Here is a 19,718-nt window from a genome sequence, read left to right as displayed (position 1 = left end):
TCATTTTTACAATCTTTTAGTTTAGTAGCATTTAATAATTTATAGCATACCCCACCCTTCACCCTTATTCGTTGGCTGCTTCTCTCGAAGAGAGAAAAAAAAACACACAAAAAAACCAAAACACAAGTCTCTCCCTCCTCTCACCTCGCTCCTCTAATCGTCCTCTCTCCCTTACCTCCGTCCCCTGGCACAACTCATGATAGTTCCCATCTTCTCAGAGAAAGTCACTATATCAACCATTTCTGCCATATTCTAGAAAATCTATATTTTTTCTTATTGTTTACCAGATGAGATTCCTCCATTTTATCCATCACCCCCAATATACATATCTCAAATTGGCTAGGGACTTTAATCCGATGGTATTGCTCTATTCTATCCCTAACCTTTCTCCAGAACTCTTGGATCTTTAGACATGTCCAAAGTATGTGAACATCGTCCACCCCTATCTCCCCACACTTTAAGCATCTAAAGACTTTAGGTTTATAGCACTTCATTAAAAACTTGGGGGAATAATAAAGGCGATATAGTATATTAAATTGGATAATTCTATGGGAAAAGTTCTTTGAGATCCTATTTTTTTCCTGAATAGCCAAATCCCAGAACTATTCTCGCTGGGGGTTTATAGCATCTTGCCATTTATGCATTAAGCTGTTAGCTGCTATTTTCTTAGTCTTTTGTTGTAACAGACATTGATATATTTTAGAAACTAATTTCCCCCCTGTTATTAATCCAGAAATATCAACTAGCGGCTGTGGAAGGGCAACAATTTGTGTACCCCTCCCCAGCAGCATTCTCAATACTTGTTTTAGTTGTAGATGAAAAAACCATTGTTCTGTATTACTTAGACCATACTCCTTTTTAAGATCTTCCTATAGTACAGTCAAAAGTTTAAGACCACTTGAAAAATGGCAAAAAATCATATTTTACATTGTTTGATCTTAACAAGGTTCCAAGTAGAGCTTCAACATGCAACAAGAAGAAATGAGAGGGAGACAAAACATTTTTTGAGCATTCAATTAATTGAAAATAACGATTAAACTGAAACAGGCTATTTTTCAGCTGATCAAAATTTTAGGACTACATGCCTTTAAAAGGCCAAATCTGTGCAAAGATGTGGATTCATTGTCATTTTCTGTCGGGTAGTCACACATTGTGATGGCAAAGGCAAAAAAACTCTCCCTTTTTGAATGTGGTCGGGTTGCACAGTACGCAATCGCTGCTGAGGTGGGACGCAGTAAGACATTCATTTGGAATTTCTTAAATGATCCTGAGGGTTATGAAACAAAAAAGTCAAGTGGAAGACCCAAAAAAATTTCATCAGCACTGAGCCGGAGGATCCAATTGGCTGTCCGTCAAGACACTGGACGATCCTCGACCCAAATTAAGGCCCTTACTGGTGCTGACTGCAGCCTCATAACCATCAGATGGCATCAGAGACTGAAGAGCTTCAAAAACAAAAAACATCTTCAAAGACCTCGTCTCCTTGAACGCCACAGAACTGCTCGTTTGGACTTTGCAAGAGAGCACCAAACATGAGACATTCAAAGGTGGAAGAAAGTTTTATTCTCTAATGAGAATTTTTTTTACCTTGATGGTTTCCAATGTTACTGGCATGACAAGCAGATCCCACCTGAGATGTTTTCTACGCGCCACAGTGGAGGGGGTGCCATAATGGACTGGGGTGCTTTTTCCTTCAGTGGAACAATGGAGCTTCAGGAAGTGCAGGGGCGTCAAACGTCCGCTGGCTATGTCCAGATGTTGCAGAGAGCCTTCCTCAAGACTGAGGGCCCTCGTCTGTGTGGTAACGTCTGGGTTTTTCAACAGGACAACGCTACAATACACAATGCCCGCAGGACAAGGGACTTCTTCCAGGAGAATAACATCACTCTTTTGGCCCATCCTGCGTGTTCCCTTGATCTAAATCCAATTGAGAACCTTTGGGGATGGATGGCAAGGGAAGTTTACAAAAATGGACAACAGTTCCAGACAGTAGATGGCATTCGTGCGGCCGTCTTCACCACTTGGAGAAATGTTCCCACTCACCTCATGGAAACGCTTGCAGCAAGCATGCCAAAACGAATTTTGGAAGTGATAAACAATAACGGCGGAGCTACTCATTGCTGAGTTCATGTTTGGAAGTTGGATTTCTGTTTTGGGGGGGTTTAGTTTTCTTTTGGAGGTGTGGTCCTAAACTTTTGATCAGCTAAAAAACAGCCTGTTTCAGTTTATTCGTTGTTTTCATTAAATTGAATGCTCAAAAAATGTTCGGGTTTTGGTTCTGGTGCCAACAGTAAGTTCCTGGTTAGAAACACACAAAGGGGGTCAGCACATCCCAATATGCAGGTGCACGTTGCCAGTGGCTGCAAATATACATCTAACAAACACATGGTGCATAGTATATAGTTTGCTCAGCATACATGCTGGTACTTGTAGCCCCTGTATTCAATGAAGGCCATTTTGGCTCCACATAGACATAAATCAAAGGGGCCCAGCATGCATGTGGGACCTGCACCCCCTGGATTCATGGTCGCTGTTATGGCACCCAACAGGTGAGCTTTAGTGTTAGGACCCGTCTTATAGAGGTCACCTTGACATTCGGCAGACGGCCTCAAATGATTTTGTACAAAATGTATTTGCTAAGCATCTCTAAGTTATTAGCATAGCATTTGCAATTTAATATACTTTTGTACTCTACTTTTGGTTTGTAGAGTGCTGTTGCACCATGTGTTTGTTAGATGTATATTTGCAGCCACTGGCAACGTGCACCTGCATATTGGGATGTGCTGACCCCCTTTGTGTGTTTCTAACCAGGAACTTACTGTTGGCACCAGAACCAAAACCCGATCACCCGAGTCTGGCGAATATAGACCCGACTCTGAGCTCGCTGAGCTGCCTGCATATGCTCCCTAACAAGAGGCAACACTGTCTCTATCCGATCTTGCATCTGGGTAACGTACTCAATAACACTTTTATATGGGATGGGTTGTTGCTCCCACGCCTCTTTGGCTATGTCCAACAGACCACAAGGATGTCTGCCATATAGCAGTTCGAAGGGCGAGAACCCAGTAGAGGCCTGGGGCACCTCTCGCACTGCGAACATAAGATAGGGCAGAGTTCCCTCAGGACCTTGGACATAAAAGGGGTCCCCTGGTCAGTCAGAGCCTTTTTTGGTAGCCCCACTCAGGAAAACATCTCCATTAACTCTTTAGCTATAAGTTTGGCCAATGTATGTCGCAGTGGCACTGCCTCCGGATAACGAGTGGTGTAATCTAGGACGACCAACAATTGTTGGTGTCCTCTAGCGGAGTTCGGTACTGGACCTATGAGGCCCATAGTGATTCGCTCAAACGGTACCTCGATGATCGGGAGAAGTACTAAGGAACTGCGGAAAAGGTGCTGGGGGGTAGTTGTTTGGCAGGTCGGCCAAGACTTGCAAAACTCGCCCACCTCTCTAAACACACTGGGTCAGTAAAACTGTTGTAATATCCGGTCCTGTGTTTTCTGCATTCCCAGATGACCCCCGAGAACATGTTGGTGGGCTAACTCTAACAAGCGTTTGCGATAAGCCTGGGGCACCAACTGTTCAATATGTTCACCCCGCAGCTGGCTTATCCGATACAGCATATTCTGATGAACCACAATTGACTTGGCCCCAGGTTGTTGTGGTTCACCATCAGTTATTGCCACATTCTCCCAGGCTCGGGATAGGGTTGGGTCCCGGTGTTGTGCTGTACCGAAATGTTCCCTGGAGATTTTGAGGTCTGCCAACTCAGGGACATCGATGTCTCCAGCGATATCTCACTAGGTGGCCCTCACACTGGAAGATGGAACAACCAGACAAGGAGCATAACTCCAGCACACACCAAGGCTGGAGTACAACTGACTCCTGGCCTTAAGCCACAGGTATAAGAAGCACCTAGTGACCACACCCACCAAGGTAGTTAACCCCTCCAGCACCAGACAGAGGAGGAACCAGGAGAAGGGGAGCAAAGCACACACATGCAGACAACCACGTGTTGCCCCTGGCAACTGGCATGTACGGAAAAGGTGTCACAGCACACAACACCAAGGCCGTGACAGTTGAAATAAGTCATAATACTGGGGTCTCGCGGGCTCAGCCGAGTTAAACCCCCACTGATGTACCCGCTGGGCCCGGACCAACACATTCAATCCTAGTCTTGCCAGAATCTCACCCTTTACTTTCTGGTAGTCAGCCACTTGATCGTCCGGCAAGTCGAAATACACCCGCTGAGAATCGGATGCCAGGAACGGGGCAACGACCTCAGCCCACTGGTCTCAGGGTAGTTTCTCCCTTGTGGCCACCTTCTCGTACATCGCCAGGTAGGTTTCGACATCATCTAAGGGTGTCATCTTGGGGATCGCTGCACGGACCGCTTTCTGGAAATCATGGACCTATTGGGATGTTCCTGCCCGTCTGTATAGCCATCACGTGTTGTAACAGCAGCTGGTTTGTTTCTTGCTGCTGCCTGTTAGCCTCCCGTTGTTGCAGGTTGGTTTCTCGCTGCTGCTGGTTTGCCTCCACAAGAGCCTTCACTATGGCCTCCATTTTGTCAAGGGTCACGGGTTGAAATTTAGCGTGTTTAATGCAAGACATACAACCGTTCCCGGAGCATAAATAAAAGACAACAATACTTCGGCGATCACGCCTGCCTCTCTGCGCTTGCCCGCATCCTCCACCAATTGTGGGGTTTCGCTCTGGTAGATAGGATAAGCGGACTCAGTACAGAGGCAAAAGACAAGTTCTTAATGCAAAACTTCAGTGTTTTTTTCACACTTGAGGCAAATGCACAAAACAATGCGTTACTTTGCAGTCTTGGTGTTTACTTCACACACAATGGAAAGTACTGGTGTTATTTCACACAAATTGAAAAGTTCATATAAGACAAGTCACCTTGATGTCAGTTTTTCCTCCAGCAGTCCAAAGCAGGCTTTATGGGACCTGTATCCTCGGTCCATGGGTCTAAGCCCTCCAACCTGGCACCAAGCCTCAGATCCCAACACAGAGATCCTGCTGCTGAGCCCAGCTACCTATTTAAGGACAGCTGAGGTGCTGCCAAAAACCCAGACCGGCAATTAAAATCCAGTCTGGTATTTGACGCCACCTGGCTGCAAATCAGCCCAGCAGCACATGCTGGAAGGAAAATACATGTTTTCCCAAACCATTCCCCTCACTGTGTCACACCACATAGAGATTGTATTTTTAGACCACACTTTTAAACTGCCAAGAGGTTGCACAATATGTTTGATGTCCCTATTGCTTTCAGTATTTTTTAGTCAAATTGCGAATGGATGACAATAGAGCGAAAAAGGATAACATTTCCAAAAGAATGGTTTTCCATATTCCCTGCTGGAATCCTTTCCTATGTGTGGAGAAAAATGACTTATGAAAATACCTGTATGGGCACCAAATACACAAGTCCTAAAGTACAGAATATACTTTATTGTATATAGCTCATATGCTTATACCTGTACACAGCTACACAAGCTTAGGCTCAGAACTTATACACTTCTATCTGTTCCTGAAATCACGATTTTTCTAGCGTGAGCTGAAGAGCAGGGTGGGTCTCCTCTTCTTAGATTTCTTTACACCCTGGCCTTACACTTAATGCTATCACTGGATATTTACACAGCTGTAAGGAGGTGGTGATGGAATTAGAAATTAGTCTACATGGACCTGTGTCAAAGTTTGTCTTTGAGTTTCCCAAAATTTCATTTCACTAATTCTCATGGTATTGCCAGCAGACATGACATAGGCTTACAATACTGTTTAAGAAAATGAGCAGACTGTGGGTGGCCGTTTATGAGGTCCAGAAACTGGAAACCATATCACACATAAATATAATGAGCTTTCCGCTTCATTGAGTTGTAGTTTGATACAGTAATATTGCTTTAAAGTGCTTGCCCAGGATTAGTAAAATATGTATGGCTGCTATCTTCCAAAAACAGTGCCACACCTGTCCAAAGGTTGTGTGTGGTATTGCAACTCGGTCCCATTCAATGACACCAAGCTAGAATACCAGTCACAATCCATGGACAGGCATGGTGCTGTTACTGGAAGAAAGCAGATGTTTTTCCAAACCTGGACAACCCCTTTAAAGCAATCCTACTATATGAAACTACACCTCAGTGAAGAGACCTTTACACATCAGGTCATACAGCCTACATTGGAGCTTCTGCCTGGAGGGAGCAGAGAATAAGACTGCACACGATTGGAAATACAAATCATAGAAAAAAAGCTATTTTGTCCAATATCTTTGACAGAATCTGCAACAAAGGCCTCTAAGGAGCCCTCCAACACAAATATAAACAAAGCATAAACTAAAAAAAAAAAATGTGATGTGAACAAGGCCTAATACTGGACAACTACTTTAACTCTAGCATCTAGTAGAGAAATCATCTTTTCCCTGGAACGTTCAACATTAAAGTAATGAAACTAAATCAGAATTCTATTCTTCTGTCAGGCTGCAGCCATGCATTCTTCCCCTCCCTCTCACCCCTCTGATGCTAGCGTACATGAGCCAGGAAGTTTGTATTTAGTCTGGATAGTTTCTTGTCTACACAGTGAACATCACCATTTTGTTGGAAGGAATCTCCTAGTTACAGTACCAATAGTATAAAATAAAAATTGTGCTAGCTGTAGTACCAAAAGTAACAGGTGCAGTATATACACAGAACCAGGCATAGTACATAAATAGCTAATCTGTTGGCTATAATCATAGTTATGCAGTGATAATTCCTCCCTACACTGCATAATTGAGCAGATTTTCCTTTTATCAGCTTTGGAAAGCAGGGTAGCCTGTGGTGGTATACTGGAGACCAAACAACATATATAGTTTATACACATGACTGTCCTGATACTAAGAATCCAAGTGACAAATCCTCTATACTGTAGCATAGTTAGACAGATTTGTCACTCAGGGTCCCTAGTAACACATTATGTGTAGCTGTAATAGGGACTACTAAATTCTAAAGGGGAGATTTATCCTAGACCGTGCTTTTAAACTGGTCTATGATATCCCCTGCACTGCGAGAGGATACACCTAATTGATGACGAGGTGCATACCTAGTGATGAATTAGGCGCATCCTCTGGCAGCTTGTAGATGCCATAGATTTGCCTCATTTTATGCAAGAAACCTGGCGTAAAATAAGATAAATTCACTGGGCCCACTGGCCCTGCCCCCTCCCTTGCCAAGCCCTATTTTTGTGAAAGTGTCGAGGACAGTGTAGAAATGCCACTTATGACAATATTTTGTCACAATTGCATTTATAAAGTTGCAAACACAGTGTTTGCAACTTTTTTTCTTCCAAAAACTGGCACAGTTTATAGTCTACCTAAATAAAATCAACTCCTCACTCCTAAATAATGCTATAGCTAGATAGATTTGCCTTCCGGGGCCCTGGGAAAGCTGGGTCACCACCATGTGGAACTGTAACAAACCACAGAATACCAAATCTACTAAGATAAATCCCTTTCCCATTGCTAAATAGTGCTATAGCTAGGTGGATTCGTCTTCCAGGGCCCCGGGTCACCTGGGTTACCACTATATGGAGCTATACTGGAGATTACAGAATACTACATCTTCCAAGGTAAATCCCCCTCCCCAGACCTAAATATTGCCATAGCTAGGAAGATTTGCCTTTTAGGGTCATAAGAAACTTGGGTTCCTACCATGTGGAGCTATAATAGAGACTACAGATTAGCACATGTACCAAGATAAATCCCCCTCCCCATTCCTAAACAGTGCCATAGCTAGGGAGATTTACTTTCAGGATCTAGGAAAAGCTAGGTTACCATTATGTGGCACTGTAATAGACTGCTGAATACTAAATCTACCAAGAGAAACCCCCCTCCCATCTCTAAATAGTGAAATACCTGGGCAGATTCAGGATGCTAGAAAAGCTGGGTTACTTGCAAAGTGTAAGGATAACAATATAAGGACAGTGTGTACAGCTCCACAAGACTTGTAATCCAGCTTTCCACCACTGATGAATTTCTCTATCACAGTGCTCTTAGTGTCTATTTAAGTATATTGGCGTTAAGCTCTGCCCCCTACTTGTGAGGTCACAGTAGTGTACAGGAAGAGATAACAGCCTGTCTTCAGCAGCAGAAGGAGGGACTGGGAGGAATGAGGCACTTGTCTGACTGCAGGAAATCTCATAAAAATTCTTTCTGTAGCACCTTGCCAGTATCCACAGAGAAAAAAGATGAAGACAAACTTTTTTTTCTTGATTTTTAGTTTAGTTTAGGTTTAGTGTCCCTTTAAAGAGAATCTGTCACCAGATTTCACTGTACAAAATGCAGCAGCAGCAGCAGCAGCAGGGGAGGAGGTACACTAAAAGAAGCTTGTCAGGCTAAGTTGGCAGAGATTGAGTTTAGCTCATAAATATGCTTGGACTCAAGCACTGGCAGGCTGTTGCTGTTCTTTTAAAATGAGGTACACAGGTTATACAGCCTTAACATAGATTATTAAAGTATTTTATTGTGAAATATGGTGACAGATCCTCTTTAAAGCTATGTACACTGTTGGGGGCAATTTTATTTATTAGTGCATTGTACTCATTATGAGCTAAAATAAAAAAAATTCAATTGGTCTTTATAAAAAAATATGGAGTCCTGTATGGAGCTGAGATACTCTACTAGCAAGATCTGAATATCCTCTCTGCTCCGTCAAACAGGGAGCTGACGGGCTCCTTATCTCTGCTCTCAGACCTTATAAACACTCATCAATGCTCAATCCCTATTTTAATGATAAGAATGTGGCTTAAATAAGTATTTATGACCTCTTGGTAATTTAGAGATAACAATTATTATATGACTGTCACAAAGTGAACGAGAAGTAACCTAGAAAAGCAGTTAACCCTTTGTGACAGAACGGCTTAATATTTTTTAACGAATACCAATTGAAATAAATGATTTTATCCCCAATAAATGCCATCATAAAAATGCCATCATGAAAAAATTGCCCCCAAAGGTGTACACAACCTTTAAGCTGATACCTTATGAATATATTTCTTTAGTGTTGATGCTTTTAGCTCAGCTCCATTGGTGCACAGCGATCTGTGAATCTACAATTAGCTGCATGGTAGTCAGAATACCCTTCATATGCAATGGAGCACAGCCAACCTTGTTTCCACAGCTCCTATTCAATTCTTTTGGAGTTACAGAATGCCACAGTTGGCTCTTAGTTTAACCCTAGCCATCTCTTACCACTACATGAATAGCTGAGGTGGTAATATTTATTTAAAGGGGTTATCCAACCCTTATAATGTCCCAAAAATGTCTGGGCACACAATACAGGTTATGCTTACTCCACTCCCCAGCACACGCATCACTCCTGATACCTGCACGGCCGCTGCATCAAAACATCCGAAGACAGGGGGAGCAGCCAATAGCAGGCCGCGACGGGAACGGCTATTGGCTGCCCCCAGCAAACCCCCACCCCTGTTGACGGATGTTTTGATCTGCGCGACGGGGAAATGCAGTAGAGGCCGTGCGGGGGCAGCAGAAGTAAGGCCAACAGCATGGCTCAGTGGTTAGCATTGTTAACTTGCAGCTCTGGAGTGGTGAGTTTGAATCTAAAGACAACATTTACATTTGTATGTTCTCCCAGTGTTTTTCTTTAGCATTCTAAAAACACACTAATAGGTCAGTCTGAAATGTAACTGCACAGCAGTGTGGAATTTGTTTTGCTATGTAGATATATACTGGGCAAGCTCCAGTTGCATGTGACTCAACATTTTCCAGACACAAATATAGATATGACCATGTTTGTGGTATATGGTGACTTACCAGTACATGAGGCATAAAGCTTGGGTGCAGTTCCCACTGTTTCCTGCAGAGAGCGCCTACACTACATAAGAGAAAGCTGGTTGATTTCACTGTGTTTGGCTAGCTGAAAAACTCTTATGGTTCAATGCAAGCTATTATTAGACAGCAGAATATATCCACCATCAAGCTGTAGGCTCTGAAACAAAACACTGTCCCTACTCTGCATGGCCTTGTCAACCTAGGGCAGTGATGGCGAATCTTTTAGAGACCGAGTGCCCAAACTGCAACCCAAATCCCACTTATTTATTGCAAAGTGGCAACACGGCAATTTAACCTGAATACTGTACTATAATAGCCTGCCTACATTTAATGTGCTGCCTGTGCCGTTCATAGCGTACCCTGATGAATAGCAGGAAAAGTCTAAGACACATTGGCATACCTTTTACTTTTTTCAGGGCTTGGGAGCCCACAGAGAGGGTTCAGAATGCCGCCTCTGGCACCCGTGCCTTGGGTTCGCCACCACTGGACTAGGGAATAGAGGACGGAGAGTCAGTGACAAAAAGATGGGTAGATGTACAGTACAGACCAAAAGTTTGGACACACCTTCTCATTCAAAGAGTTTTCTTTATTTTCATGACTATGAAAATTGTAGATTCACACTGAAGGCATCAAAACTATGAATTAACACATGTGGAATTATGTACATAACAAAAAAGTATGAAACAACTGAAAATATGTCATATTCTAGGTTCTTCAAAGCTTTGATTACTGCTTTGCACACTCTTGGCATTCTCTTGATGAGCTTCAAGAGGTAGTCACCTGAAATGGTCTTCCAACAGTCTTGAAGGAGTTCCCAGAGATGCTTAACAGTTGTTGGCCCTTTTGCCTTCACTCTGCGGTCCAGTTCACCCCAAACCATCTCGATTGGGTTCAGGTCCGGTGACTGTGGAGGCCAGGTCATCTGGCGCAGCACCCCATCACTCTCCTTCATGGTCAAATAGCCCTTACACAGCCTGGAGGTGTGTTTGGGGTCATTGTCCTGTTGAAAAATAAATGATGGTCCAACTAAATGCAAACCGGATGGAATAGCATGCCGCTGCAAGATGCTGTGGTAGCCATGCTGGTTCAGTATCCCTTAAATTTTGAATAAATCCCCAACAGTGTCACCAGCAAAGCACCCCCACACCATCACACCTCCATGCTTCACGGTGGGAACCAGGCATGTAGAGTCCATCCATTTACCTTTTCTGCGTCGCACAAAGACACGGTGGTTGGAACCAAAAATCTCAAATTTGGACTCATCAGACCAAAGCACAGATTTCCACTGGTCTAATGTCCATTCCTTGTGTTCTTTAGCCTAAACAAGTCTCTTCTGCTTGTTGCCTGTCCTTAGCAGTGGTTTCCTAGCAGATATTCTACCATGAAGGCCTGATTCACACAGTCTTCTCTTAACAGTTGTTCTAGAGATGTGTCTGCTGCTAGAACTCTGCGTGGCATTGACCTGGTCTCTAATCTGAGCTGCTGTTAACCTGCGATTTCTGAGGCTGGTGACTCGGATGAACTTATCCTCCACAGCAGAGGTGACTCTTGGTCTTCCTTTCCTGGGGCGGTCCGCATGTGAGCCAGTTTCTTTGTAGCGCTTGATGGTTTTTGTGACTGTACTTGGGGACACTTTCAAAGTTTTCCCAATTTTTCGGACTGACTGACCTTCATTTCTTAAAGTAATGATGGCCACTCGTTTTTCTTTACTTAGCTGCTTTTTTCTTGCCATAATACAAATTCTAACAGTCTATTCAGTAGGACTATCAGCTGTGTATCCACCTGACTTCTCCACAACGCAACTGATGGTCCCAACCCCATTTATAAGGCAAGAAATCCCACTTATTAAACCTGACAGGGCACACCTGTGAAGTGAAAACCATTTCAGGTGACTACCTCTTGAAGCTCATCAAGAGAATGCCAAGAGTGTGCAAAGCAGTAATCAAAGCAAAAGGTGGCTACTTTGAAGAACCTAGAATATGACATATTTTCAGTTGTTTCACTTTTTTGTTATGTATATAATTCCACATGTGTTAATTCATAGTTTTGATGCCTTCAGTGTGAATCTACAATTTTCATAGTCATGAAAATAAAGAAAACTCTTTGAATGAGAAGGAGTGTCCAAACTTTTGGTCTGTACTGTAGGTGCAGTGGTTAATAATACGAACCATTTACACAGCCCAAGGATGAGGAAATTATCATGAATGAGCATTCGTACGTGATAGATTGTTCCTGATAATTGGCCCATGTAAATATTCTGCCGATATTTATGACGCATAAAAAATTCTCATTCATCAGTAGCATATCGACCTGATTGACAAACAAGAAAACTGAATGGGGTAAGATGATCGTATTAATGATCGTCCTTTCCCTCATTCCCGATTATTGCTGCAAGCAAATGCAGCTAACACATGGGCAATGATCAGGAACAAACATTCATAGGAACATTCAGTCCTGATCATTGCCTGCTCTCTTGGTCCCTGTAAAAGAGCCTTTAGTGTGAACTTTCATTAAGTGTGCAATGTTGGCAAGTTCAGCCAATGTTCTTACTGAAGAGGCCTCCTGACATTTGCTGGATTTCAAATTGACCGATATGTTGCTCCCAGGAAATATAATCTGCTGCCAGCAACCTATTTGCCTCTCACCTTTGTAATAAACTTGGATGTCTTTGGGGGAATTGAGATAGACAGCTGTTTATACATTTTTTGACAAAGAACTATAGTGTGTGGTCAGCTTTAAAGGGAGTCTGTCACCTCCATATGGCCATATACAGTGCTTACATTGCCCTATAGCACACCTATATATGAATGTAATGGTACCTTTGTCTTTGTCTTTACACTTGCAGAAGCTGGAAAAACTAACTTTAATTGATATGCAAATGAGGGCTCGCAAATGCCCAGGGACGGCGTTCACTGTGTTGGAGCCCAGGCTGCTCTGCCTTTTTTCATTGTTCCCCAGCCTCTGCATATGCCCGCCCTCCTATTCCCTTGCCTCATCCTAAGGTCCGGCCGAGATCCCGCGACTGTGCACTGCCTCGCCGGGCCGGAGCATGCGCACTGCGATGCCCATTGTGGGCACGGCATCACTTTAACTACTGCGCATGCTCCAGCGAAAGGCGCAAAACCAGCCGTTCGCCGGAGCATGAGCCGTAGTTAAAGCGATGCCGTGCCAACAATGGGCATCGCAGTGAGCATGCTCCGGCCCGGCGAGGCAGTGCTCAGTCGCGGGATCTCGGCCGGACCTTAGGATGAAGCAAGGGAATAGGAGGGCAGGCATATGCAGAGGCTGGGGAACAATGAAAAAATTCAGGGCAGCCTGGGCACCAACACAGTGAACGCCACCCCTGGGCACTTGCGAGTGCGCATTTGCATATCAATCAAAGTTCATTTTTCCAGCTTCTGCAAGTGTAAAGACAAAGGTACCATTACATTCATGTATAGGTGTGCGATAGGACAATGTAAGCACTGTATATGGCCATATGGAGGTGACAGACTCCCTTTAAGATGTGAAAAGATACAATGCCCCAGACAACAATGCTGATGTCTATCAGCATGGGCATTTTACTGGTAAAACACCAATACTACCTGTCTAGTATCTCAGTACTAAAAGAATTGCCCTCTGTCTGTATCAAGATAAGTTGCTCTTTTGGACGCCAGGTGAGGGCAGCTCCATTTTATTTTTCTGGTACATGTGTGTATTGTACAGGCCCCTTATGAAGCCCCTGTCCTCATCACAAATAGTGATGTGTTTCGGATTGTTATATTAAGTATAACAACTGTCTGTTTATCTGCTTATTTTCCTTGAAGGCTATTAACAATTTTGGGGGCAATTTTTTTGATGATTGTATTTTACTCATTTTGGGCTAACAATCATTTTTCAATTGGTCTTTATTAAAATGTTCATGAGTTTTTGTGTTACAGGGTTAAATTTCAGTCTATTTGCAGACTGTCAATTTCTGTTTTACACTAAGTCTAGTCAGATGATGCCTACAGTGAGGAACAAAAGTATTTGAACACCCTGCGATTTTGCAAGTTCTCCCACTTAGAAATCATGGAGGGGTCTGAAATTCACATTGTAGGTGCATTCCCACTCAGAGACGGAATAAAAAAAAAAGGAAATCACATTGTATGATTTTTAAAGAATGTATTTGGCTTGCACTGCTGAACATAAGTATATGAACACCTGAGAAAATCTGTGTTAATATTTGGTACAGAAGCCTTTGTTTGCAATTACAGAGGTCAAACGTTTAGTGTAGTTCTTAACCAGGTTTGCACACACTGCAACAGGGATTTTGGCCCACTCCTCCACACAGATCTCCTCTAGATCTGTCAAGTTTCGGGGCTGTCGCTGAGCAACATGGAGTTTCAGCTCCCTCCAAAGATGTTCTATTGGATTTAGGTCTGGAGACTGGCTAGGCCACTCCAGAACCTTGATATGCTTCTTACAGAGCCACTCCTTGGTTATCCTGGCTGTGTGCTTCGGGTCGTTGTCATGTTGGAAGACCCAGTCACGACCCATCTTAAATGCTCTGACTGAGGGAAGGTTGTTGCTCAAAATATAACAATAAATGGCCCCATTCATCCTCTCCTTAATACAGTGCAATCGTCCTGTCTCCTTTGCAGAAAAGCACCCCCAAAGCATTATGTTACCATCCCCATGCTTCACAGTAGGGATGGTGTTCTTGGGATGCAACTCATCCTTCTTTTTCCTCCAAACACGAGTGAAGTTTAGACCAAAAAGTTCTACTTTGGTCTCATCTGACCACATGACTTTCTCCCATGCCTCCTCTGGATCATCCAGATGGTCATTGGGAAACTTCAGACGGGCATGGACATGTGATGACTTGAGCAGGGGAACCTTCCGTGCAATGCATTTGAAACCATGACGGCGTAGTGTTCTACTGACAGTGACCTTTGAAACTGTGGTCCCAGCTCTCTTCATGTCATTGACCAGCTCCTCCCATGTAGTTCTGGGCTGATTCATCACCTTTCTTATCATCAGTGATACCCCACGAGGTGAGATCTTGCATGGAGCCCCAGTCCGAGGGATGACTGATAGTCGTCTTTAGCCTCTTCCATTTTCTAACAATTGCTCCAACAGTTGATCTATTTTCACAAAGTTGCTTGGCAATTGCCCAGTAGCCCTTTCCAGCCTTGTGGAGGTCCACAATTTTGTCTCTGGTGTCTTTTGACAGCTCTTTGATCTTGCCCATGGTAGTAGTTGGTGTCTGACTGACTGTGGGGTGGACAGGTGTCTTTAAAGAGCTCAGACAGGTGCTACTAAGTTAGATTAATGAGTGGAGTAGAGGTGGACTTTTTAAAGGCACAGTAACAGGTATTTGAGAGTCAGAATTCTTGGGAGTGCACCTACAATGTGAATTTCAGACCCCTCCATGATTTGTGGGAGAACTTGCAAAATCACAGAGTGTTCAAATACTTCTGTTCCTCACTGTATGTATAGCCCTTATCTCTGAATTCATGAAAGCTTATAAACACTCATTATAGCTAAATTTGTATCAAACTGATACGAATTTAGATTAAAAAGTGTTAGAGCTATTAGGAATTCAGAGATAAGGGCTATACATAGCAGTCGTCTGATGGAACTCAGTGTAAAACAGGAAGTAACAGCCTACAAATAGATTGAATTTCAAGCCTGTAACACAAAAACTGCTGAACATTTTTAATAAAGACCAATTGAAAAATTATTTTAGCCCAAATTTGTAAAATACAATCATAAAAAAAAATCCCCCAAGGTGTTCATAGCCTTTAATCCCCATTACATGTTATTTTGTGATGCCATTTTGGGGCTTTGGAACCAATTTTAGAACCATAGAGTTATAATCTCAAGTTGCAATGCTTTCAACTTACAATGGTCTGGACAGAACTAATTAATATTGTAACTTGAGAGACCACTGTAGATAGTGTATAATGCCAGTCATTGATATGTCAGAAAATAGGTACACCAAAGTGTACGCATGAGTAAATGTGTTTTATATATGTTTGGATTGTATGTACAAAGTTTGTTAAAATGAATTATTGCATGTTGTGTGTATATACTGTATAAATAAATGAATAAATATTACTTAGGCATTTTGTAGTAAGTGGGCAGTGTTTCTATAGAGTATGATAACAGTTCAGTGATTCTGCCAAAGACCATAATTAGTGAGAGTTGTGAGGGATCCATGAATATATAATGTTCTTGGACTATATATAATTTGTGAGTTATGTATGATGTGGGTATAATATTTGATGTCTGTCATAGTTATTATATATACTATAACACTATATACCAGTGGTGGCAAACCTATGGCACGGGTGCCAGAGGCAGCACTCAGAGCCCTCTCGGTGGGCACCCGCACTCTAGAATAAGTCTATGGTGTACCAATATCCCTTAGACTTTTCCTGCAATTCATTAGCGCAGGGCGCACTATGTACAGCACAGGCAGCACACTGAATGTAGGCAGGCTATTATAGCTAAATGATAAAGTACATGGACGTTATACTATATTGGACTGCAGTATTCAGGTTTAATTTCCATGTTGGCACTTTGGGATAAATAAGTGGGTTTTGGGTTGCAGTGTGGGCACTCGGTCTGTAAAAAGTTCGCCATCACTGCTATATACTATAACAATAGGGTGGCCATTTTGGCACAGTTGAGCAGAATGCTGTGCATTGCAATTTTACTTCTATTTTTTTCATATTCAAAAATGTGAAGCTGTGTATACATAAATAAGAAGCTCGATAAGCCTGTCTGGCTCTCTTGGTGAAGGAGTACTGCTCATATCTTGCACTTTTTTCTTCAATTCACCCGCCTGTTCTCCCGCTACGGCGTTGCCCAACTTTTCTCAGTGGGCAATGCCTTCAACTTTGCTGTAAGGCTAGTACTTGATTTTTTTGCGACCTGCGCTGTGATCCCATTAATTTCTATGGGATCACCTCTACTCTGCGATCCTGGCAGCGACAGCTGTCTTCCAATTAGTGTAGCCCTAAGCCCAATGCTGTCCAATCAACTGGGTTGCAAATACGGAGCTGAAGCTGTATCGGGAGAACAGCGGAGCCGACTGAAAAGTTAAAACAAAAAGGGGCTGGAATCCAGAGACCATCAGAAACAACAAAAGGTATTAGATTTAAAAAATAATGATCACATTTCCTCTTTAAGTATGTGGAGAAGTATATTTGAAAGTTTTTGTTAAATATATTTGGAACTCAATAACTTGCAAGAGGATATAAATGATAATCCAGGTTGGGCAGGTGCTGCCACCGCGCAGAGGGGGCAACAGGTTGCTATTACTGAAAAAACGTGAAAGTTTTGGGATTCATACCCTGCAGACCATTGAACGAAAAGGTTTAAACCGAGAATATGATTTGAGTGCATTCCTGTAAGATCATTTTTTTTTTTTTACTCCAATAGACAATTATTGTCATTGTATTTTAATGTACAATATGTATTTTGTATTTATTCAGTCACAGAAAAAATGAAAAAAATGAAGCAAATGAAAAAAGCAGCAAGATTCAATATCTTTATATAGCCTGTGGGTGATTTATTTCTCAGGGTGATGATTATTATTTTTTGTTATATTCTTATTGTATTCATTATATTTTTTGTATCCCATGCCAGCCGTTAATTTCTCTTTTCTGTGAAATCCTTGAAGATGCAATTGTATCATATGCTGCATAGTACCTTGTTCCAACAATGTATAGAATTGTTCATGATTTGTGTATCTCAGTTTCTATGGTGATGTGATCACGTTTGACGCCAATGTGGGCGGGCTATTTAAATGTGTTTCCTGCAATGATTTACTATGCTTGACAAAGGCTCATACCTGAGCCGAAACACGTGTCGCATCTGCGCTGTTTCCTCCATGCTAAAATAAAAGTGAAGATTCTATCAGTGAAGTGCCGGTCTTCTGTTCAACATTGTAAGTGGGCTTTTCATACCCTGGACGCGAGCACCACGATTCTGCAAGAGGAGTGCCGACAGTTTTTCCTTTTTAGAAGGAAGAAGAATGGTAATCGGAGAAGCTGTGCAGCCACCTTAGAAGGAAGAAGAATGGTAATCGGAGAAGAGGTGCAGCCACCTTAGAAGGAAGAAGAATGGTAATCGGAGAAGCGGTGCAGCCACCTTAGAAGGAAGAAGAATGGTAATCGGAGAAGCGGTGCAGCCACCTTAGAAGAAAGAAGAATGGTAATCGGAGAAGCGGTGCAGCCACCTTAGAAGGAAGAAGAATGGTAATCGGAGAAGCGGTGCAGCCACCTTAGAAGGAAGAAGAATGGTAATCGGAGAAGCGGTGCAGCCACCTTAGAAGGAAGAAGAATGGTAATCGGAGAAGCGGTGCAGCCTCCTTAGACGGAAGAAGAATGGTAGTTGGAGAAGCGGTGCAGCCACCTTAGACGGAAGAAGAATGGTAGTTGGAGAAGCGGTGCAGCCACCTTAGAAGGAAGAAGAATGGCCTGGGAATTGATGGATCTGCAGCTACAAAGATGAAAAGGAGGTTGACCGGTAAGGGTTCTGTTTGTTCCTCAATGAATATGAATTTTCTTTCTTGAATCGGAGGGTCACTTTAATGAATGATATGCAGAGCCATTATATTGAAGACACAATAAATACAGAAAACTGAAAGCTTTAATTGTAAACATATTTGCTGCTTTATACCTAGTCAGGTAACCATTCTCCCAGAGAAAAGGCAAAAAAAAAAAAAACAATGAAACATTTTTAATATACCCAGTCTGTTCCATGCTCGAAGGTGAGCAGAAAGAAAAGGACACAGTGCTGTGAATAGCAATAATATCATATAGAATAATATCATATAGGAAAGCATTCATATACACCAAAGTGTTTATGGTATCAGAAGGGGAAAAAAGTCTCAGTTCATAATACATTACAGTTCACTTTTTGAGCAACATACATAATATTGTCAAAGTAATTTCAGGCTTTCTGGTCTGTTTAACAGAAGACAAAGTATACTTTATTAAAATCCTCAAAAGTACTGCTAAGTTTTTTTTTTCCAGAAAAAACAATTTTATTTCCTTTTTTTAAGGTTACGTATCAATACCAATAAATGTTATGCAACCGTTGCTGCCTCAGCTAGCAGTAAAGTGCAAGAAAGTTGCCACATTTAAGTTATAACCATGCTTTTAGCATCACTTACAGAGGTTTAATCTCACACCTCAGTACAGGTAGAGCTAGGGTATTCACTTTACTAAGAAATAAGTATCAGTTGTCAGAAAGCCAAGCTTGTGAGCTTATCGTTGAGTCCCTTTCTTATCATATATCAAAGTGCCTTGTGGTTAGCCAGCCTCACACAGCCTTGTTTTCTGTAGGATGTATCTAAGCGTATACAGTATTTGCAACTTGCAATTTCCCTCTGTGTGTGTCTATCCAATGACGTGTGAAATGGTGCCTGAGAGATTACAGTGGAGTGCAACAAACACAACTGCTGCTAAAAAATGGTGGTCTGCAAGCGTCATCACACAGTATAAGTACATGCTGCATGTAACAATGGGTTTTACCAGCAAAGTGACGTCTCTGACGGATGTGTTTAATGAGAAGCTATACCGACAACAAACAATGCTCATATTTCTAAGACATTTCTATTCAGTGGAGCAGGGGCTCTGTTGCAGAGGTCTAAGAGTTAAATCTCTATGCAGTGACATTATGTAGAGGGTTAATCCTCTATAGAGGAAACCCTTTCAAATATTCGTAAGAAATTGTGAAGTAATAGAGGTGGAACCCTCACAATTCATCTATTAGCTAGAGTGAAGAGCGGCGACATGAACCTTTGTTTACCTTGTGTCATACCCCCAATCTCTAATGTTGAGGACTTCAGCAGGGACTGGTTCTGTTTATATCTGTTACCATCGGGAGTATATTATAGCAATATAATCTATT

General features: G+C 42.4%; 1 protein-coding gene across 2 annotated transcripts in view; it reads left to right on the top strand.

Annotated features, from left to right (window-relative positions):
• The window catches only part of LOC122943062, a 116,322-nt gene that overhangs the window by 42,032 nt on the left and 54,572 nt on the right, over window positions 1-19,718 (top strand). The window contains exon 7 of one of the 2 annotated variants that reach the window (XM_044300476.1): window positions 17,294-18,435. The exons of the other annotated variant lie outside the window; for it this stretch is intronic. Within the exon in view, the coding sequence (XP_044156411.1) occupies window positions 17,294-17,358 (65 nt within the window). The 3' untranslated portion in view covers window positions 17,359-18,435. Of the gene's footprint in view, window positions 1-17,293; window positions 18,436-19,718 lie in introns of those variants that run through there. 2 annotated transcript variants of the gene reach the window in all.

Source organism: Bufo gargarizans, chromosome 1 (assembly GCF_014858855.1).
Source record: "Bufo gargarizans isolate SCDJY-AF-19 chromosome 1, ASM1485885v1, whole genome shotgun sequence".
Classification (NCBI taxonomy): domain Eukaryota; kingdom Metazoa; phylum Chordata; class Amphibia; order Anura; family Bufonidae; genus Bufo; species Bufo gargarizans.
The sequence above is the reverse complement of the archived record's forward strand: the minus strand, read 5'-3'. Positions and strand labels throughout refer to the sequence as shown.